This window comes from Gallinula chloropus, assembly GCF_964237585.1.
Source record: "Gallinula chloropus genome assembly, chromosome: 3".
In the NCBI taxonomy this organism is placed as follows: domain Eukaryota; kingdom Metazoa; phylum Chordata; class Aves; order Gruiformes; family Rallidae; genus Gallinula; species Gallinula chloropus.
In genome coordinates this window covers 35067823-35091292 of record NC_140087.1, presented here as the reverse complement: position 1 = coordinate 35091292, position 23470 = coordinate 35067823, and the positions used below count along the sequence as shown (strand labels likewise).

The 23470-nt window shown below is 39.6% G+C and overlaps 1 protein-coding gene across 1 annotated transcript in view; it reads left to right on the top strand.

The window, feature by feature from the left end:
- Positions 1 to 23470, top strand: part of AGPAT4 (1-acylglycerol-3-phosphate O-acyltransferase 4) — a gene marked incomplete at its 3' end in the record, with an annotated part of 76643 nt that overhangs the window by 11573 nt on the left and 41600 nt on the right. The window contains exon 2 of the mRNA XM_084262175.1: positions 2915 to 3125. Within this exon, the coding sequence (XP_084118301.1) occupies positions 2948 to 3125 (178 nt within the window). The 5' untranslated portion in view covers positions 2915 to 2947. The remainder of the gene's footprint in view (positions 1 to 2914; positions 3126 to 23470) is intronic.

The window sequence follows — 23470 nt, the reverse complement described above, 5'->3', positions numbered from 1 at the left end:
TGGCAGGCCATTTTCTCCTAACTTATTTTAAGGAGTGTTTCATAGAAGAGAGCTTCTTGGCAGCTCTCCGATCTTAATAGCTCCTGAGCAAATGCATTGATTGGTCTTTTTGTTTTCAAAAGATAGCTGTAATTTTCAGTCATTATCCATGAGGAAATAAGTGTAATTTATTAAACTAGCATCATGGATTAAGAATTAAAGACCTGATTCTTTTATCACTTAAACTGGTGTTAAGTTGATGTTACCCATGAGGAACTTTAAGACAGAGCGCGATTGGAAGAAGTTCCTATGAACTCTTGTAAAGTGGGCTTCTAGATGTCTTTCATAAGCTCAGAATTGATTCTTGAAAATAAATTGCTACTTTTTTGATGTTTGTACCAAGAATGAAGTGCCTTTCTTGGAGTTTGGGTAATGAAAACAGTCCAAAAAGTATATTTTAAAAAAACAAACCTTCAAAGAATGACCTTTTGCCTGAGAAACAGAGCACTTAGCTAGCACTCTGCATACAATGTTTGGGTTGCAAATTTTGTAAGGAAAACAGTTTGCATTTAATCAGAAGAGAAAATTAAGTTCTCTAGTCTCCTTACTTTTAAGTAAAATTTAAGCAGTAGCTTTAATTTCTGTTTCCTTTTACAAGTTGGTTACATGCATTCTTGTGGTGCTGCTCAAGTAGATCTAGTTTGTCTTTAAAACATGTCTTAGAAGCTTTACAAAACTGAAATTTGGCTAAGGCATGAAAGTGAGGAATAAATTCCTTTCAAACATTCCAATGTGGCTTCATAAAATTGTAAGACACTAATTATGTTTTATCAGGGTTATCTCACCTTTTGTTTATTTTAATTCTGTGTTTTGTTTTAAAGACCCAGTATGAAGTAGCTGATTCACATGAACATAACATTTTGGCTGTTATTACATTGGATAAAAACAACCCTGAATTGGTGGACTAATGTTCTGCTGAAGTCTTCCTTGTCACAAACTCTGTCGATCAGCTGCTTACTACAGTAGATTTCTATTGGTTTTATCAAGTAGTGATTTTTCAGGTCTCCACTGTAAGTAGACAGTGCTTTAATATTATTTTATATTGGGTTTGTTTTTTTAAAAAAAACCTCCATCTCTTACTGATTTTTTTGAATTATATAACAGGCCAGCTAGCACAGAAAACTTTTGATCAGTTTTAGCCAAGGATGGTAGAATAAACCCAGTCGTGAGTGTCTCAGGCTCTGAGCAGACTATTAAACCATCCACTGCTTGCTTCCATTCTGACTGCTGTGAGGAAGTGATCTAATCCTGCTACTTGGTGCAGTAAAGTAGTCTGATTTAGGGAAGTGAAGTCTTGTTGCTTTCACTGTAAACTTATGAGAAACTTGGGTTTGCGTTGTTTGGCTCTGTCTTCAGAATATGCGGTGGAGGGGCTGAGCCATGAATCACTGCAATGGTTCCTACATTTCTCATTCTACTTAACATTCAACAAAAACAAGGCCTTGGTCAAAGCCCATGCTAATAAATTGTCTGCCATCCCCAGAAACATACCTTTAACCAAATGGTTGGTTAAAGCTGGTAAAGTTCTTTGCACAGTATCAAGGTAGTAGTTAATACTGTGAACAGATGCCTGTTCTGCCATTCTGAGTTACAGATGCTGTCTGCTTTGGGACTAAATAGTACAGCAAGAGAAAGGGAATAAAATCTGTGATACACAAAGAACACATTTGTCTGCTAATAATAGGTTTGGGACTGCCATAAACTCTTTATATAAATTATACAACAGTACAGATTCTCTTTAATCTTTTGTCATCTTCCTTCTAGTTGAAAACCTGGCTAAATAACTTCCTATCGCTTGCAGCAATCCTTGTGTGTGTTCTTTGCTGTGGTAAGCATACACAGTCAGCAAGGGCAGTAAAACAAATGTTTCAGGACACTGATCTAGACTCAGTGCCTCACATAATGGGGTCTCATAAACTAAAAAGATAGGCATAAAGATTTTTTTTTCATTAGTTAATTCCCAGGGATGCTGACAGCTGCTGTTTTGTTATTGCCTAAGACTGGCGCATGCAGAATTCCTGTCTTAGGGCTTCTTCCCTGGGTAAACTCTCCTATGCCTCAAAATGCAAAACAGTTTAGGAATGGGACGGGATGGCAGCATTTCCTGCTTAACTGTATTCAGTGTACTGGGATGTTATTTACTGAATGATCATGTCGTCTTATTTTTTTCTCCTAAATAATGAGACTAGCTGGTGACAGTGAGAAAGGGAGGTCAGTATGGTATCTCTGGTAGGCCAGAATGCTTGGCAGGTGACACTGCCTGTGAATGCTCAGCTGCTGGGGTTGGACTGGTCCTTCACAAAAATATATAGTGTTTCTTAAGTAATCTAAGATTTTATTTTTTTTTTTCTGAAAACACTGCTGGGTCATAGGTTAGTACTGTTATTGATGTTTCCTTTCTAGGCTTATGGAGTGTAACTGACAGAATTACAATGTCAAGGAATAATTGAACAAATTGGGTGTTTTGTGCATAGCCAAGCTTTTATTTTCTTGCCAAGATCAAGGATACTTGAATGTGACAAGGCAACAAGCCAATAAAGCTAGAATTAAGGGGCTTCTGCTACCTCGTGGTTGGGGAGCGTGGCTGGCACAGCCTGTAGAGGAAGGCACAACTTCTAATATAAAATGCTAAAGCTGGCGTTTACTTTGGACCCGGTCTTGAAGATATTGTAGCCCATTGAAAGGAGTCCTGTGCTCGTGGGTTTTGTATTCTCTTTCCATGCTTACTTTTGTAAATATTGTCATCAGGCGTTTTTCTACAATATAATTAACTTTCATTTTAATGTATTTAAGTGTAAAATGAGAAGTTTGTATTAACAGGCTGTTTATAGAAATTGATGCACTCTGTAACTGCTGATACTATTTGATTTTGCAGGTCTTCTGAATTTTGGGTCTTTCGCTGCAAATCATGGACATCGTTGGCTTTCTGAAGTCTCAATTCATTTGCCACCTTCTGATCTGCTACATATTTATAGTGTCAGGACTGATCATTAACTTCATTCAAGTCTTTACACTTGTACTTTGGCCCATCAACAAACAACTGTTCAGGAGGATCAACTGCAGGCTGGCTTACTGCATTTCAAGCCGTAAGATTCACTTTTGTTTTTTAAAGTGTTTTCATATTTTGTCTCGAGGGAATTGATAGGAAAGTTCTGAAACAGATTCCAAAGTAACCTGTGTCAAGGTCACAGTTTCTTCCTATACCACTTGCATTTGTGTGAGGAGGTGTATGTGTGTTGAAATGTCCTGTTCTGATGAAATGTTTTGCTCTTTTTTTTATTGGGATATTTCCTTGACTCAGGACGCTGAAGAAAGATTGCCTCTTGTCTGGCTATCCATCATGTTCCATCAAGCCAAATGAGAAATATTGACCAAATAATAGCTGAACTTGCTGAGATGCATTATCTGTGGGCTTAGTGTTAACAAGTCATTTCCAATGATGCTTTCAATCTTTTTATCATGCGTGATTTTCTTTATGGTCTTGGTTTAAGTGTTTCATGTGCAAATACTCTTCAGGGCTGGAAAATAACAGTAAAAAAGAAAAGTCTTTGATTCCATGTGCTTCTTTCTTAAGCCAGTTGTAAACTGTTGTTTCTTTCAATAAGGCATTTCAGACCTTAAGCTGTATCTATATGCATTCTGTATACACATATAGTTATAATGTAAAATACAGCAGGTAGCTTGGAAGCATTGAAAGAAGTTGGGGGTGCAATTAGTTTTATTTTTGGGATGGGAGCATAAGCTTAGGGTATTATTTCTAGAAAGACCAGACCTTTGTAGCTGCTGGGAGATGTGACAATTCACTGACACTTGACTAAACAGGCAATTCCAGTGGCAGGAATGAGACCTCCTGTATCCATTCGTTTGTTGTTTGTTGGTAGGAGGTTGATATAATCTCTGCATATCAACAGTATGTAGTTTTCCTGATATTACCAGTCTGCTTATATGTTTGTTTTTAAAGAGCTATGACTGCCCTTTCAGCACTGAATTATTGCAGCACACCTTCTGACTTCCACATAATTGCTCTCAACTTAGAGCAGAGAGCATTCTCCACAGAAGCTGCTAAAAATACGGTAATGTGCCTGTGTTCAGTAGCTGGGAGAGTGCTGTTAAATGTGCCCACCTTCCAGGGAGATTTCCCTGGGCCTTTCTGAAACTAAAAGGACTTTCTAAAAATGAAACTGTTGTAAAATGCATGCCTTTTGAGGTTCCCTTAATATTATTCAAGTGTGATGTCACTATCAATGCTGAGGAAGCCAACGGATGGTGTCCTACTGGGAGAAACAGCCCTCCAACACAGTGCTTAAGAATTGTGTTGCAAAAATGCAGCAAAATGGTTTCCTTCAGGTCACCTTTTCTGCTACTAGGAACCTGGAAAAGGAAAACATCGTTAGCATTCATAATTAACTGCTTGATGGAGAAATCTGCCGCATGTCTCAGATCAGAGGCCACCAGGGATTATTTATCTCTCATCAGGGAGTCTGATGTGCAACTATTCAAAGCATTTTTTTAAACGTACTTTTGACTTAAATTTCAAAGCTTCATCAGCATGTATTATAATTTATGTGTATTGTTTTGTTATTTCTATAGTAAAGTTGTTCCTGATGAAAAGTTTTATTTTTGCTCTCCGCAAGAATGTATTTCCCTGAAGTAGCGAGTTTAAGTACTATTAATTTGTATGTACAGGTAGTGGCATGAATATGGCCAGGTTTTTACCTTTTGCCTGGTAGTAGAGTATGTGTTTGAAGCCATGTAATTTAGAAGATGGCGCTGAGATATTAGCTATTTTAGACTCTCCAGTCTGAATCCTTTAGCTGCTCTCAATCTAGTCACAACTACAGTGGGTGCTGGTCATTGGGTGAGAACAAGTAATGCTGCATGCTTGTCCTTGGTTAGGCAGATGGCCTTGTGCTCAGGGTTTGAGCTAGTCTTCCATGTTGACACCACTGGAAGTGGTTGTGTTGTGGGACTTTTGCCCAATCACTCTCAGCACAAACTATCTCTAGGTTAAATACAGTTATTTTAGCTTTACAACAGAGCATACTAGCATTTGATATGAGTCACCCTTATCTGAGTGATATTTGGAAAGGGGAAAATGATAGCTAATTAAAGTAGTATTTGGGAGAACTGAAGAATGCAGTAGACTAATCAAAATGAATGTGTTTTTGTGGTAGTGTATGTGTAAGATAACGCTTTTTGGGGGACATTGATGTGCTGAGTAATAAATAACTTAAGGTGGGTTTGTATGGATCTGACGAAGGTCATGGAAACAGCCCACAGTTGGAGACAATGAAGCTTAGTTTTGGAGGATGTAGGGAGGTATGTGCTTTGCAATGGTGATAAGCATCATGATGCTTTGAGTGGTTGGTACAGCCTGAGTCACCCAGTCAACCAAAGAGTGAAATAGAGGGGACATGGTTTACCGTAAGAATGGAATGAAAGCAGCATCTGCTTTTAGATCGTGAAAGTTCAGTCAATTTCCATTTGATGTCAAAGCTAGAAATAAGTTGATTCCATAAAATCAGGGGAGAAAATTTAATCTTTGACAGTATGCTTTTTGGGAAAGTTTTGAGGGTTTTTGTGGTTTTTGGGTTATTGTTGTAGGGTTTCTTTGGGTTTTTTTGGATGGGTTTTTTAAATTTCAAGTGGTAATGGAGTTTTCTTCTACCCCTTTTCTTCCTATCTTCTTTCTTACATAAGGACACTTCTTCATGTGCAGTGTCTGCTGCTACAGTGCATAAGGGAAGCTAAACTGCTATTGTGATTAATGACTTGTCCCCACTTCGGTAGTCCAGCTTGATTTGGGGGTGCTTGTCTGTCACATGAATTAAGCCAGACTAGCTCAAGTAAAAGTATTCCTAGAGTCATTAAGGTTGGAAGAGACCTTTATGATCATCAAGTCCAACCCTTAACATAACACCACATCCACCAGTACTATGTGCAGTCCCTAAGTGCTATGTCTATGCATCTTTTAAATGACTCAACCATTTCCCTGGGCAGCCTGTTCTAAATGCTTGATAACTTTTGTGGTGAAGAAATTTTTCCTTATGTTTAATCTAAACATCCCCTGCACACTTTGAGGGCATTTCCTCTTGCCTATTGCTTGTTACTTAGGAGAAGAGGCTGACACCCAACTCACTACAACCTACTTTCATGTAGTTGTAGATAGCACTAAGGTCATCTCCTCAGCCTCCTTTGCTCCAGACTAAGCAACCACAGATCTTTCATAAGACTTGTACTTTAGACCCTTTACCAGCTTCACACCTTTTAATGGCTGTATGGACTAACTTTGGTTTGGTAGTTGAGGACATGTAGCTTTGTGAGCCACTACTTCTGTACTGTGAGTATGGTAACAGCACTACAGCTTTTCTCCTTAATTATTGACAACTCAGAAGGCTAAAGCTATGGACTTCAAATTTCTCTTCATCAGTGCAAGTCAGAGAAGTGGTAGAAACCTGCTTTCCAGTTTGAATTTACAGTGGAAAGGATTAACTAGAGCAACAACTTGCTTTTAATGGAACAGAGCAGGTGTAATGGGGCACACCAAGTTACCTTCCATAACTGGTGTTGAGAAGGTGTTGTCTGTCTTCAAACCTTTTGTGAATCCTGGCTTGGCCAGGTAGGATGAGTTTACCTTCCTTACTGACTATGTATTAGCATTGAGGAGAACTTACCTCCTGATGAGTGTTGCAAATTAAAAAATCCTGGTTCTGATAAATTGCCAGTTGTTCTGCCATGGCTTTTTATGAAATTTGAATTGGGTAAGTAGATTGTAATTGCAGATTGGAAGCCTTGTTCAGCTTTAGTCTACTGCTCCCCAAAGGGTGTGTTAGCCACTTACTAGATTGCAGTTTGGGTTGCTTTTATAGCTCAAATATATTTTTCACGTTTTACTTTGAAGAAACTCTTCCTGTTTCATCCCATTATCCCTTTTGACAAACATCTACAAGGTAATTGTTATTTCTAGTCCTCTTTCCTCTGTATGTCTCAACTGAAGAGTGCTAGTGCAGAGAGCGGACATTCAACTTGTAAAGAACCGACTTTTGTCTGTGTCAGTCCTGAAATGAGCTAAAAGAGAAGTACAGGAGTCATATACCTTCTCTTTATGTTTTTAAGTTTAAAAACAAACAAACAAAAAAAAACCCAAAGCCTTTGGGCTTCTAACAGTCAGAAAATGTTTTCTGGTTCCAAGTGTGTATTCACTGTCTGGTTCAACTGCATCTTAATGTGCCCCTTTTGTAAAATGACAACCCTGATAAACTTTCCCTAATACCAAACTCCACAGAGTGCACCTCTAAAGGAAACTGAATGCTGCAAACCTCAACAAGGTGGTAACAATAAAAGTTTTAAAAATAAGTGTGTTTGGAAAATGGCATTAGAACAAAGGTTGGCAAGCAATCAATCTTATTTTTTATTTTTAAATAAATTAAGGACATCTTGTCCTCGGTCTCTTTTTCCAGAAGACTGAGAGCCAAGATGTATGCCAAGTAAGGAAGCACTTAATGTGGAATACATCGTAGTAATCATGGATGCTGTTTGTGCCTGAATTGGAAGAGGTGGAAATCCATCTTCCTCCTCCCCCCACGTCTGAGGAGACATTTCACAGGGGAGAGAGCTGCTTTAGTGGTGCTGGGTGTATTTACTCCTGAAAGTATTTGCCTGTGAGTGGAGCAGTGGTTGATAATTTGTCTTCTTGCTGCCACTGCGTTGGGAGAAAATCACCTCAGATGCACCCTGTGTTCCCAGAACAAACGGGCCTCCCGCTGACTCTCCACACAAGGTGAACTTTGCATAAACAAAAGATCTGCCAACAATGGTACAGTCACGTGGACAGGTGCATAAGGGCTTTGAAAGCAACTGAGTTAGCTTCTAATCTGCCTTCATAAATAAATTATAGAAGTACTAATACCTGTTCTTGTTCTGTGAAAGGGGTGTTATCGCACCTCTGGATAGAGTTACCCCTGGGTAGGCTGCAGTTTGTAGATCCCTCTGAGAAGCAGGCATGGAAAAGAGCACCCTGATGCCTGCTCATTGACTGCAGCAAAACCAAGTTCAAAACTGAGTCTTCTTATGACTGAGCTTTCTAGAAACATAACCAGAGGAAACTGAGAACTGCTTCAAGCTCATCTTGGCTGGCTGTAATGAGACAGTACAGCTAATTACTTCCACATACAACTCTTGGGTTTGCAATGAGAGAACCGGGCATGCAGATAAAGCTCTGTGGTAGTAACAGGGCCATATTAATCATCAAGATTTTGTTTCTCTGCATGCAATCCACTTCCCACTTGAAGTTCACTTGGCCATTTTGCTTATGGGTCATACTGAGGTGGCTGGAGCAGAGAGAATTCTCTCTTCTGGTGCAGTTGTGTAGGTGGTGAGGGTTTGGAACCAAGAGGGACACAGAGGCAGGGCTTTCTTCTTCCTCCACTTCCATCTGCCACCATTTACACTAAAGAGAAAGCAGTCTGCTGTTGTTCAAAGTATGCCACAGTGTCTTTAATATAATCCTGTAGTGCTTTATTTATAAACTGAGTTATGCTTTCAGTGTAGATGTAACAAAGATCTTTCACAGGCCACTTAAGACTTCTTTCTTAGACTATTTACAACATTGTTTTGAGTAATGTGTACAAAATTCTCAAGTGCTACTTGTCTGTATAAGCCTTTGTTTCCACATACCATGTCCGTAAGAAGCCACTGATAAAGGCTGAAAAGTTAACAACAACTAATGAGGGAAAATTGGAGGCCAAATTTGACAGTCATGCACAGAGAAAATGTTGATTTGAACCTTTGGAGAGGTTCATCCTGTGGAGTACCATCACGTAGTCTTCTCGTTTTCTCTTAAGCTATGCCATGAGAATGGATAAGTGCAGAAATAGAGTGTACTAAGAAAACACCCGTTAGGTTTAATTAGGATAAACTGCTACTGAGGGCAGGATAATTATGGTAGCACGGAGATCTGAGTAGCCAGGTGTGCCCAAGTGCCTACCCAGGCAGTGAGATGTTTGTTGCAGCCTGTGGTGAGATCCATGCTGCCATGGCCATTTTATTCTCAGCACTCAGGCTACCCTGGGTATCTAGAGAAACCATTGCCATGCCTCATTTTTAATGTAGTTTTTAGTTTCCTTCCATGTTCCCTGCAAATCTTGAAGTAGCAGTTTACAAGTCAGACTAGGGGAATGTACTGCTTGTAAGTTCCAGTTATTGGTGTTGATCATTGAGCTGTGTACAGTAAAGTAGATTATTAGCTTCCTCAAAAATCTCCTTTGGTAGAATGATGAGTATCATTGAATCTTTGAATTTTTTTTCTCTCAAAAATTAAATGCATAGGGGTATATTGTGTGTGACAGATTTTGTTAAATATGAAATATGCTTGGAGCAGAGAACAATGTATATATATGTCATTATATGGCGATGTTTAATTTTCTAACTTGTCCTGTCATCCCTTCCTTAAGTAATGTAGTAACATACTTAGCACTGTGTCATAAAAAAGATCTAGTGAAAAATAAGTGAAGTGATAGGATTGATCTCAGCTTTTGTTGCTAGCAAGGACAATAGAATCTGAGAAAGTAGTTTCTGACTTACTGAAGCCATCATAGTAAGAGCAGGGGGAAGTATTCCTCTCATGTAAAAATAATATTTGACAAGTTATGGACTCTTTAGCAGTATATTGTTAGCTTCTACAGCTAGAGTGCCTTTTAGTGTTAAATAAGAAAGAATTCCATTAATGTGGGGCAAAACTGTACTCTAATTTTAAACAGTCTGTGTATCTAAATTTTATGGCTTCAAGGTTTTGGGTTTTTGCCCAAAACATACCAGTAGTCAGCAGTCTTGCAAAAAGCTCTCTGGATTGTACCTCTACTGAGAATGTGTCTGTTGGTAAACAAAAGGTATCACTATTTGTTCACAACATAATGTTGAGAGATCAGTAGATTAAATGTTTCCAGCTGTGAAGTACACAGTAGCCTCTATTGGTGTGTTTTCCAGCTCCTGCTTACTGAGTTCCAGGCTCTGAGTCTTCTAGGTGCAGGGGGGCCGAAAGTAGACTATGGCATGGACACCGTAGTACTGGAATATGAACCTCTCGACTCTTCATGTGATAGGCTACTTAATGACATTCATAAAAATCAGTAAGGGTCCATTTTGGGGTAGAGGGGAGTTCCCACCATTTTTGTTTGTAGATGTGGTTTTGGAATGTTTTCTTTTTGTTGCTGATTATTCTCTTGTCATATGATAGCACGTGCCCCAGTATCCTACTATGGAGTTGTGTAAATTATTTTCCTGCAAGCTTCTATGTATGCACGACCACACATGAGTATGCAGAGCTTCCTTCTGGTAGATCGCCTTTGTGAAGCCTTCCAACGGGTCCAGGTAGAGCTTTGTCACCCTAAAATGAGTTCTGTCCTCGAGGTATCAGCCTCCTTTGCTTTACAGTGTAGATGTTTTTGTAGTTTGACAGTTGTAGATGCTTGTAGAGTAGAAGTCATTGAAAGCATCATGTACTCTTATTTGTTAACACCTTCCTCCAGCCTGTTTCCTTATCCCCTTTTATACCTATTATGTACTTGTGGCAATGCTGCTGGCTATCTGTATGGTTCCCCACTGAGACCATACCTGGAACTTCTCTAATTTGGAAAGACTGAAGGAGCCAATCACTGCAGCAGGTTCTCCATTATTTTGCTGGTAGAGTAAGATGATGTGTTTGTTCTCTGCATCCATCGCAGCCTGAACTCCCTTTTTTTCCAGATTGTGTTAGCAGAATTATGTTCATCATTGTGACTAAGTCCTCTGCAGTGCCTACCAAATGCCTCCATATTTTCCCTACGGAAATATTAACTTGCTCTATCAACTAACATTTCAGTCCCTCTCATTTTATGCCACTTGCAGGCACTGTTACCCAGTTTTCATAGTGGTTCAGGTATTGGCAGTGAGCTTCAGTGGATCAGCTGAAAGACTGTACAGTGATTGCAGGTATGCTGTGTGAGCATGTGCTGTTCTGTTTGTGAAGGTGAGATTGCATGACACCTGTGCATAACCTTTAGCAGAGTTCTGAATTCAACCTAAAAGAGAAATGGTGTGTTACAACCAGCTCTTAGTTTAGGAGGAAGGGACTGCTCACTGGGAAAATACAAAGAAAAACTTCTTCACTCTGAGGGTGACAGAGCACTGGGACAGGCTGCCCAGAGAGATTGTGGAGTCTCCTTCTCTGAAGACATTCAAAACCCATCTGGACATGTTCCTGTGTGACCTAATCTAGGGGATCCTGCTCTGGCAGGGGGTTGGACTAAATGATCTTTCAAGGTCCCTTCCAACCCCTGACATTCTGTGATTCTGTGAAAATGGATGTGAAAAAACCTTTTGATACTGATGCTTTCTATCCAAGACTGATGAAGGGCTAGAGAGATACTTAGTCTGATCTTTGAAAAGAGCATCTTCAGTATCACTGATATTATTTTGCTGTTGCTGGAGCCTTTGTAGAGGTTTCTTGTCTTCATTTTCCTTTTCTTTTTTTGCCTCAGATTCCTGATCTGAAGAAGGGTGATGGTCATAGCCTGCAGACTGGAGAAAGGGATGGCAGGGAAGCAATAGAAGGTGAACCACATTCTGTTTGGTGTCTGGCATCTCACATCACAAATTTCTAGCATGTCTGGTTAAGTAGTTCTGGCCAGCAAGCTTCCTAGATTCCTGATTTGGGGTAAATCTGGAGTATTTGTGTGAAAGCACTTCCATCTGACATGACATAACTCGCGAGCGTGATATCTAATGATCCAAGTCATAGCATAGAATATAAAGGCATTAATGTTTGTACAAGTTCAGTGCTACAGTTGCTCATTCATTAAGGGTGAATATCAAAATCAGAGGATCAGATTCTTCTTGGGAGATATTTCTAGAAAACCCATTTTAGCTTTAGGCCTGATCTTAATTGCTAAAATGGTACTAAATCTGAAGGGTAGCTTCTTGATCCTATAACCTTCCTGCAGTGATGCAGAGTGTGCCTCATTGCTCACCATCACCAGTTACAAGGAAATGCAAATTAGTGGTAATCCAACCCTGTCCAGGAAAGAGTGCTACCTCCATAGGCAGAAGTACAAAGGGAATTGTTAATGCTCCTGTGTTTGGTCAGGGAATAGATGTACTGATGTAACATCCAAGTGAGGTGCAGTATGTCTTGTCTCATTTGCTATTGGTAAGCTACATCTTCTCCCTCCCCTGCTCCCTTTTGAGCAACACATGCTATTGAAAGTGTACACCTTTGTGAGTCTCCTTCTCTGGAAAGCAAAGGAGTCATGCAGCAAGTTGCGTAGTAGGTTTTCGGGCTTGTCCTGCAGTGATCATTTTGGCAGCTGGTCCAGTGAAAGTATCTGCTGTCTGACTTTTTACAGGAGCATTTCCAAGCTGATAGGAAGTAATGTTTCCTTTCAGCAGGTACTTGAGGTTTTCCAGTGTGACGATTAAGATGAAAGAGCTGCTAAAGAGCATACTCTTGGTACTCCTCTGTGACTAGGTGGTTCTTTCCTGTGACTTACTTGCAACCTTCAGGGTTTGCACTAGAGGATTATGTTGTTTTCTCACTTTGAAGACTGTTGCAAGGTAGCAGGGTCTTGTTGGGTGATCTAAATCTTTGTTGCTGAATCCTGCTCTGACAGGGGGATTGGACTAGATGATCTTTCGAGGTCCCTTACAACTCCTGACGTTTTTTGATTCTTTACAAGGGTCTTGGCATAGTCTGTGCTTAAACATGTTTTTTCCAACGCTGTGTTCAGAAGTAGCAATCCTTAAACTCTGGATAAGAAACCAAATGGAATTGTGTGCAACACAATTCTTCTGTCTGCCTGGCTTTGGGGAGGCACCCTTTTGCCAGTCCCATTTTGGTCCTTGACAAAAGTCATGTTCAAAACAAAGAGATTACATTGCAATTGTTTGTGGGTACATTTTTTTTTTCCTCTTCTGTTAGTCTACTTTTTTTAGTATTTTACATCTGTGTGCTTTTTCTGTACTCAAGCAAATTGCATTGGTGGGTCAATAACATTTCCTTTCTCTCACAGTGTTGAAGAGGCAAGTACACTTCAGTCTGGTTATCATTAGCTGTGTTTCTAAATTAAATCTCCAGTTTATTGCATTTCTGAGTGTGGGGCTTTCTTTCAAAGTTAAACAAGTGAGTTTCCCAATAGATGAGGGATTTTCCATTGCACATAAAATTCTTACTGCTTATTGGTACTTATCTGGCTGGCTCTGTTGAAACAAAATCCAGGAATCAGTATGTACTGCTAATGAAAGATTTTGATGAATGAATGTATCTGCTGCCTGTGTTAGGTGAGGAAATACAAAGTGATAGTACTGACTTTAATTTTTCCCTGTCACTTGTAAAGAAGCTTAGCCTTGGTTTTTAGGAAAGCGTGGGAGATCTGCAGCTGTGAGGCTTTTGACAGGGCCTCTCATTTATATAGCTTTGCTACTGTAAAGAAGCTCCTTTCCTGTATCATCCTCAAATGCTGTGAGGTGTCTAACTGGATTTTAATTTTTTTTTTCATAAAGCAAACAGACTTATACCATTCTCAGATATTTTCCATGCTTTTCTCCTTCTTCATATGGTATATCACCTAAAGATGTGCACTGTGCTAGTACTCTGCAGTTTGCTGAAAACTCTATAGTCTAAAGCTAGCTATAGAGAACTAAAGAATCTGTTACTGCCTTAAATCTCAATTTATCTGTAGAGCCTGTGTGATAGACTTTTGTAATAATCTAGATGTACAAGGGCAAACCATAAGGAGTTCTATCTCACAGTACTCAGAAAAGTGCTTTCATTGGCTGGATTGGGTTCTGTTTTCAGAAATTGAATGCAAACTGATCTCAATTGAATTTTTGTTAATGAGTTGTCCTACCCACCAAAATGTATCAATTAAAGTTTTATTATTTGCACAGGTATTGATTGCCTTTTGTGCTCATAAAGGAGGAGGAAGATACAGAAGCAAAATAGCTAACATACCTCTTTCTGAACGTTCTTAGTCTCCCCAAAGTTTAAAATTGAGACTACAGTACATTTTCCTTTTCATATGACACTATCTTTTCAGTATTTTTTTTAAGACTAGAGTTCAGAAAATTTCTGATTGGACTGAAGTTTACCATGGAGTTTGTCTTTCTTGTGTTTTCATAGGCTCTGACTCAGTGCTAGAACTCTGCATTAATTCATGCCTAAAATTCAAGGTTTCCTGAAAGATGATTTAAATTTCCTTACTTGTATGATGACAGCTTGTAGCTTCCTGTAGGTACATGCAGTCCTCATGTGAGACTTGGAAAGGCTGGAGCAGCAGACCCATGAATCTGAGATACAGGCTTTAGTCTGATGAGAAGTGATAGATGTATTATTATTTCTTTTAATGTAGAAAGGAAATGATAGTTGATAAATAGACCACTATGCAAGTTCAGATGAGCAGAAGGGCAAACAGTGTCCCAGGAGCATCTCGAGGTGTGTGGCTTACATTGTTGGACTTAGTGACTTGAAGCTAATGAGAAAGACAGGACCTGATAGGTACTGATGTATGTGACATGTAAATAAGTTCTTGAAAAAACATTTTCCTATGCTGGAAAGATGGGAATTTGACCTCTAAGTTCTTCCTGTATTATGTAGGATGTTGTAGAGCTGTAGTAGTCTTCAGGACTGTTTTTTCAAAGGTCATTCTTGTGAATGATATAAGAAGGTTAAAAACAAGTTGAGTACTTGGTCTCAAATGGGATGGAAATCACAGTGCTGAAGCTGGCCTTCATACAAAGAGTAAGAGGCCAGATTCTGGAGTCTCTTTTACTTCCAGATTGTGTCATTGATTTTTTTTTTTTGTTTGTTGAATAATGCTGTAATTGTTATCACATTTTTAAATAGGGAACGCCAAAAAAAGGATAGGAAGGTTTTCTACTCTTATCTGAGCAGTGCCTGTTGCAGGTGGATACTTTATAGGATGTCTTTCTTGAGATAAGAAAAATAAATCTTAATAGAAGAAACCTGTGGGACCAACTTGTCTGTCTAGAAGGGCATTACAGTTGTAAGGTCATTCCTGCTGCTCCCTTTGGTGCCTCATTAGGCCTTCAACAAGGAGTCATGTGCTGGCCTTCGGGCACAGTCCTGGTGGACAGAGGAGCAGGAGGAGATGCCTGCTTGACTGTTATCTGCACTGACTGGTCCTATTGCCACAAGGAACTGCTGGTTCGTTGAAATGTAGGAGTATTGCTAAATTCCTTGGGGAAGAAGGATAAGAGGAGCCTTCAAATACGAGACAAATATCTCTGACACGTGGCTGTTAAATAATTAATTTCCCCAAAGGGTTTGAAAAGAGCATTTCAAAACACTGACTACTGCAGATCTGTATGTGTGTTCAACTCGTTGTACTTGTGAGGCTGGCTTTGTTCCACAGGCTGTGTAACTTGGAGAAGCTGCTTGTAGGCAGATTGTGTAGGGATAGAGAACAGAAAAAAGCTGAAAAATAAAATGTGTGAAGTGTGCAGTTATTTTTTCTGAAGGGGGGTTGCTTTCAACTTTTAGCATGGAGATAGTGTGTGTTTTGAGAGGTAAGGTGGTAAGGGAATGGGAGCTGGGGGGGAAGCTGGGAAGTGAAGTGGTGTGCTACTACACATGCAGTAACTGGAAGGGTCCTGTGCAAGGCTCATGCCCAGGTTGGAGATGCTGGCTCAAATACTAGAGGCTTGCCTTAATGTACAGGCTTTAACTGCAAGTTCTCAGTTCCTGTCATAGCCCCTGTGAGGATCTGTGGTGTTTAGCCCCAGCTGGCAACTCAGCAACCATGTGGCTGCTCTCACTCTTCTCCCACCCTGCTGGGATGAGGAGGAGGGTTGGATGGAAAACGGTAAAATTTGTGGGTTGGGGTTAGGATAGTTTTAATAGCAAAGGAAGAGGAAAATAGCAACACTTAAAAGAGTATACAAAGAGTATACACAATGCAATTTGCTCAGTGCTCAGAACCTCATGCCTAGCGTATCCATGAGCAGCAACTCCTCCTCCCTGGTCAGCCTTGCCTTATACACTAAGCATATGTTTTGGAATATACCTTTGGCTCATTTGGGTCAGCTGTCCTGGCTGTGTCCTCTCTCAGGCCCTTGTGAAAATTAACACTCTTCCAGCGGAAAACCAGGACAATATGAAATACTAATTTTCAAGATACATGAAGACTTGTGCATTTAAGAACTTGCATTAAATCTGATTTTGGTTCTCACAGCAATTTCAGTTTGGCTGTGTTACAGTAACACAAGCTTGGCTGCATTAAACTGTCTGTAGTTTGTCTTGTTTGCTATGTTCCTTCTGAGAAAACACTGATGACACCCTATCAAAAAGGGTGCAACAAGCTTTGTCGATGAAGTGTTGTCTTCATTCTGTAAGAAAATTAAGTGGATCATGCTTGTGGAGCTGGGGCACAGCAAGTACCAGAACTACTGTTGTGTAATGTTGGCCTTCAAAGTTACAGCCATAATCTTTCAATAAAACAACCTGTTTTTCATTTATTACACTAGTCAGTTTATGGATGCAAGCACTGAGGTAAAATTGCCAAGAATATCAAATCACAGATAAAGCTTTAGCTTTGTAAGGGATGTGAAAAATCTAATCCTTATTTTGTGTAACTCAGCGTGTCAGAAGAGTGACTACACTGGAGTCAAGGATTAATTTTCTGCCAGTTGAGGATCTGGCCAACTTTAGTAAATGTCAGCAATGTGTAGTAGTGGTGGGGAATGATTTGTGTACCACCAGTCTTCAGGAACTAACGTTCAATTATGACTAATGCTTAGAGTTTCAGTCCATTCTTACAGTTACAGAACCAGCTGGGAGGTAGGGAGGTAGGATGGAGTTTTATTGTTTGCTTGGTTTGTTTTTTAACTACATAATATATCATCCTCTCTCCTAAGCTGTGATTTTTATCTTGAAGTTGTGTTGACAAATTTCTTGGTGTTGGGAGGAGGTGGTTGTTACAACTTCAAAGCAGTAGCTTTGTTTGTGCTTTCATATTCCAAATGACATGCTGATGAAGCGTTCCTTTTGGCATATTATTCTTTGCCAGTCACAGCTACCTTTGCGTGGAGCACGCCTCTGAGCAATTGCCAGTGAGCTCTGCTTTGAGCAGCCTGTGTGTGCCTTGCACACTTGCCTGGGGACTGTTTCTGTGTACTGGGTCCCTGGCCTTTGCTCTCTGCATCTAAAAGGTGAGCAATGGTAGTGGGCTCTGTGGCTCCTCCCGGCTCCCCATGGATGTTAAATGAAACCCTGCTTCCTCTCAACATTCCCTGTTGAATTGTGTGGGCCTGTTTATTACGAATAGCCAGCTCTGGTTTAAAATCAGCATGTACTTCAAAAGAGATTTTTGAATCTTCTTTTAGATATATTTTTCCTTTGCTGTTTAGCTATTTTTCCTTAGCAAAGAGCAGAGAGACTTCTTTTCAGGTGTGTGGCTGGCCCCTTGATCTGGGCCATCTGAGAAGAAGCTCTACTCCTTGCTAGGCATCCTTCTCTGCAAGAGGATGTACCTCTTGCAGAAAGTTTGTAAACCAAAGTCTGTCTTGTTGAATGTTTAAGATCTACTTGCTTGGCCCACTGCTGTACTGTATCAACGAGTGATATGATATGTTGAAACATCTGGATTTGGAGAATTGGGATGAGTTCTTGTGGAGACCTCCATGCAAGTTTCGTCCTACAGAGCCAGGCTGTTGGAGGAGACTTTGCATGCCATCTGGCTGGAGCGTTGTCCACTGCTCCTGTGCTGTTTTTTCATCAGGGTCACAATCAGAAAAAAACTGGAAGAAATGATGCTCACAGCAGCCTAGGTCATGAGTGACTTATGTCCTTCAGCTGAACTTGCTGACATTGCCTCTTCTACTTCTATCAGGCTACGTGGCGATTCCAGTTGGAGAAGGATTTGAACTGGTAAAACTTACAGAGTTTTCAAATAACATCAATAATAAGAGAGTACTGCAGATACCCTTAGACTTTCTCTGTCCCTTCTTGGTCCTTTTGTGGTGCAAGCTTTTATAAAGACATTGAAGCAGCAGTGTTGATAACACAGGTGGTTATTGTCAAATAAGGTCAGTAATTTCAAATATGAGATAGTGTTTATTTGCACTGGCTTTCTGATTGCCAGGTTTTTAGGCAAGACTTTTAGAAACAGTCCAGATGGTCTACATAGAACCTCAAAGATCTCAGGCACAGTGCCAGCTGGTAACCTAACAACTCTTCAGTCTGCCCTTGATGGGTCCAATACAGCAACTGTAAGGGGTGCTAGTACTTAATTTCAAGTGGCCGAAGTCCTGTGGTAAATCCAGATGACCATCAAGAAAGGTTGATCTTAAAAAGCTGTAAGTCTTCCTAATGGAAAAAGCAAATGTCAGTCTGTATGAGCTAGAACAGAATATTTCAGTCAGTTGTAAATCAGTAGTGTGTATAACCTAGAGGATGGGAAAGAGGGTAACTTTGTCTCCATCACCTTGCAAGCTGATAAACACCGAATCCAAGTCAGTGAGTCACATGGATCCTGTGTATATTTAACTTTGAGAAAATTGGGGCAAGAAAGGTGGTAAATGTAATTCAGAAAGGAATTCTCTTGCAAAGTTCAAGGAGATCACTGACTCTTGCAATAGACTGCCTCTTTTGTTCTGGGATTTCTGTACAGTTTTGCACAGTTTGACATGGAAGAAGATTTCGGTACCAGATACGCTTTGTGTAGCACTTCATTCCCTGCTTGAAGTTTTTCCTCTTTTTCTGTGATTCTGTTGTGCTAGAAATACTTGTAAAAATGTTGAAAGAAATATCAGTAGTGTTTATGCATCTGATGCTGAGATACCTTCCTACTCCCTACACACGCATGCCTTGTGTGCGTCACGGGTCTTTATTTTGTTACTACATGACAAGTCAGATCGTGCCTTTTGAGACAGGCAATAGCTATTCCCCCTGTGCCTACTTGAAGTGGTATTTCTGGCTGTTGGTCTTTGTAATTTGCAAAGCACTGAATGGGAAGATGTCTTAGGTTACCAGAGAAGTGTAGCCCGCCTGTTGTAACCATCAGAGGCTGCCTTTTTGGAAACTGAATAAAAGAGCATAAACTGGGAACCTGTTGATTATGTCAGGTTCTTATGTACCACCTAAGATAAAGCCGTGTTTCCTATGAAAACTATTTTAAGAGTACAGCAGTGCTGTGCAGACATGTAAAAGCAAGAAGCTAGTTACCTCTGTGTACAGTATTTCTGCAGCATTGCATTGGGACACTGGGACTACGGAGAAAGGAAACAGTAATGCCTTCTTTTTCTCTAGGCACCCTTTTAGTCTGAGCAGCAAGAGGTTAGGCCAGTGGCAAGCTACTGCTCACCAGTTGGAGCACATGAGCTGCAGACTGGCTGAGGAGATCACCTGTGGATTCATTTTCTACCTTTCTTGTTGCACTTAAACTTAGAGGAAATATTAACCCAACCACAGTGGAAATTTAGAGGCACTGGTGTAATATTGTTGTATACTTTGGGTGTTTGTTTGCCTTAACATAATGTACTATTCCCAATGTATATTATGTTCTTTGGCAAGCAAAAGTGGAGATATTTGTATATTTATGTATTTGGATAACTTCAGCTTGAGGGGTTACACATACACCCAGTACAAAAATCAGTTTTATGTGTACTTGGTAAGTGTATTTGATCTGTAGTACTTTATTTTTAATTCATGAAAGAGATTTGTTTGATTTGTAGTTTCTGACCTTATTGTCCCTTGAAAGAACACTTTGTGAAAGTCACTGTTAGGGATTAAGAAGCTAAAATAAGCACCGGGACATAGTTCTTGTCTCTCAAGACCTCACGTGATGAGATGCTGTAAGATTGCAGGCAGAGGCAGGGAATTCATGGAATGTGAGTGAAAAATGAGTAATGGTTTTGTTCTGAACAATGTTCCCAATGTGACAGAGGTTCTGTAGCTATTCAACATTAACTCTGATGATATAATACAGGTACTCAGGCAGCTTTTTTGTTTCCAGTCTGAAATTCAAATGGAATTTCTTGTGCATAAGACCACCAAATAGAAGTTATCTGCCTTTACTTTAAAAATAAATTTTGTAGCATGTTATTTCTGGTAACATGTGAGTATTTGTTATGAGTGCACTAGTTATTTGAAATCAAAAGCCAAACATAAATACTATGGGAAAAATACAGAAACCTTTGACTTCAACCCTGGTTTTCTTGTTCTGCTTTTCTGCAGAGATGGTAATTCCTTTTTTTGTGTTTATACCTCTATGAAATGTAGCTTATAGTTACTAGAGGATTTTTTTAAAAGCACTGCAGATTTTCTTGGGATTTAATCTACCTTTTACTTAGTTCCCTAATTAAACTAATTTTTCTTCCAATTTGTGCTAGAGGTTGCTATCTTCGGCAACTGATAGTCTCTTTTATCACCTGTCATTTTTCTCAGATAAATTTACATCCTTTTCCATCAGTAACTGAAAATGCAGTTTAAACATATTGAAGGCATGGGTTTAGACCAACATAAATAATGGGATTTTTTTCCCCCTCTGGCCTTGCTTATTGTTTTCAAATAGTTTTTTTCCAACGTCCAAGTTTTTGTTTGAAGATAAACTTATGTGTAGGAATTAAGACTATTGTCTTAATAGTTATATAACTTCCCTAGTATTTATATGATCTAATTAGTACATATAAGCAATACATATGGCAAAAACCCCAGTCACATGAGTGTGCAGGCTGTTGTTCTGAGTTGAAAGTATGAGTCAAGTATGGACAATGTTCATCATCTTATAATTAAAAAAATGTTAATGATACATGTCAGTCAATTATGTTTAAATAAATACAAGTTAAGACTATGAGATCTATTAAGTTGAGTCACGTTTGCTTTTGTGCATACATGAATTGTCAAATCCTGGCCCCTGCTGGAAGGTGATTTTCAGCTGAAAACTCCTTTGGGAAACGTTTCTGGCTGGTGCTCCCCTGCTTGAACAGAAGCCTGTGCATGTTGCTGCTTCCTGCTTGTCCGGTGAATGCTCCATTCAGCCTGTGGTAGCACAGCTCTGCAGTGTGTTTCTCAAGCAATAATGTAAGAGAGGAGATACCGGTCTATAAGACAAAGCCTCTGTCTCTTTTGAAAATCTCACGCTTTTTCTTATTTTTTCTTTTCTTTTTAAATGCCAGGAAATAGGACTAGAAAGGAGTTTGTATCATTGAAATTCATACTGGCTTTAGCAACAGTATAATGGGTTTTCTTGTTCAATTTATAAAGCTCTTAGATATTTTTAATCAGCCAAAGCAATTAGAAGCAGCTTTGGAATATCAGATACCTGTATTTTTAAACACCTTAGACACAATTGTGCTCATGGTATTTAGCTTAAATTGTTCTTTTTCTGCACTGTTAGCCTCTTGCCGTCTTAAGCTGTATTTGTGAGGAGCATCCCAATCCTCTTTCAGCATTTGTTTGGTCGCTTGAGTGAGCCAATCTTTTCTACTTTCTGGTCATCCTGATAGCCCTAGTCTGCATCTGCTTTGTTTCAGTTTTTCTATCCTGAGAGTGGATGTCTGGTACCGATGTGCTGGCCCAGAGATTATCTCAGTGGTGCAAAGCACTATTCCCTTTCTCTCCAGGAGCAAACATCCCAATGCTGGCTTTTTCCTTCTTAGAGCTGTATAATATGAACAGAGCAGAAACTTTCAGTGGCAAGCTAATGTTCTCAAATGTCTCTGTCATTTCCAAATTATGAGACTGTTTTATTAGTTCTGCAGGGCATCACACAATGATCTGTGCTATCAAAATTAATTCCATTTCTGTTACGTTACCCCTCAAGATCATCTGATTCTTAAAGTATGTTCTGACTTTGTGTCATCCACAAAAATTACTGATTTGCATTGAATGTTTTAGTCCTGAGGAGCACTTCAAGGAAATATTTTTTTATCCAGAGCAACCAGAAGACAACAAAAATAGCTAGTTGTGTTTTTTAGTTTACTTTTCAGTTACAGCAGTTTACTGATCCTCAGTTCCTCTTTGGTTTAATAGCAATTGCTTTTATTATACTAGACTAATACTTTAGTATAGTCTGGGTGCATTAGACATGAAGCATCTTGTTTGTCTCTGAAGTCAGACTTAGTAGATAAAGACATATAGACCTTCTTTTGAAAATTACAGATGATTTATTTTCCTGAATTCCAACTCTTGCAGTTATATCTTCTGAATAACTTGTTTTGCTTTCATTCCCATGTAGTACTGGTGCCTGATTACTGTGTCTGTAATGTGCCTGATCATTTATTTACTCCCCAGTCTAAGTAGTAGAAGTATGTTACTACTCTTTATTTTTAAGAACATGGAGCTATGCTCAGTCTGAAACTATTTTTCTGATGAGACTTGATTTCACCTCTGATTCAGTATTCTGGGATGTCATTGGGGTCTCCCCAAGTTGGTATTCATTAGGTTGAGAGATTTGCGTTACCTTTATTTTCATACTCCTTCTTGGCCAACAGTCTTACTTCTTGCTTTCTCATTGGTAGGGCCAAAAGTGTTTGTTTTGTTGTTGGGATGGTCTTGCTTATCTACTGAAATTTCTCTCATCCTTGCTAGGAATGACTGAATGACTGTTCTAGCATTAACTGTATTCACTACTCTGCTCACCATTCAAAGGCAGAATTTAATCAGAGTGAATTATTTATAGTTGTATATTTATAGTTGTACTGGGTCTAGCTGGTACAGACCTTTTTTTTTCCTTAATAGCCTGTATGGTGCTGTGTTTTGTATTTGTAACTAAAACAGTGTTGATAACATGCTAGTGTTTTGGCCATAGCTGAACAGTGCTTGCACAGCATCAAGGGTTTCTCCTTTTTCCCCGCTCTGCCCCCCTAGCAAGAAGGCTGGGAATGTGCAAGACATTGTGAGGAGGTGCAGCCAGGACGGCTGACCCAAACTGGCCAAGGTCATATTCCTTGCTATGTAATGTCAAGCTGAGGGAAGGGCTATTTTTTTGGAAGGCAGCCACTGCTTCAAGGCAGGCTAGGCATCAGTCTGCTTGTGGGATGTGCCAGTTGGTTACTTTTGTGTTACTTGGTTTTTTAATTTGGTTTTATTTTTCCCTTCTTTAATTTTCTTCTTAAACTGTGTTTGTATCAACCTGTGAATCTTCTTGCTTCTGCTCTTCATATTCTCTCCTTTGTCCCACTGGGACATGGGGGAGTGAGCAAGTGGCTGTGTGGCACTTAGCTGCTGCTGACAGTTAACCCACAGCAGTTATTTGTCATACCCAGTTTGGAGCAAAACAGCTGAGGAAGTGTTTGAGAAGGGAAAGAGAATAATCCATATTTTTCTGAAAGCTGATTTTGCTATATATCAAAGCAGGGTCAAAGGATAGGTCCAGTATATTTGGAGAATAATATATCAAGATAGCCACCGGAATATTCTAATCCTCTGGGGAGATAGAGG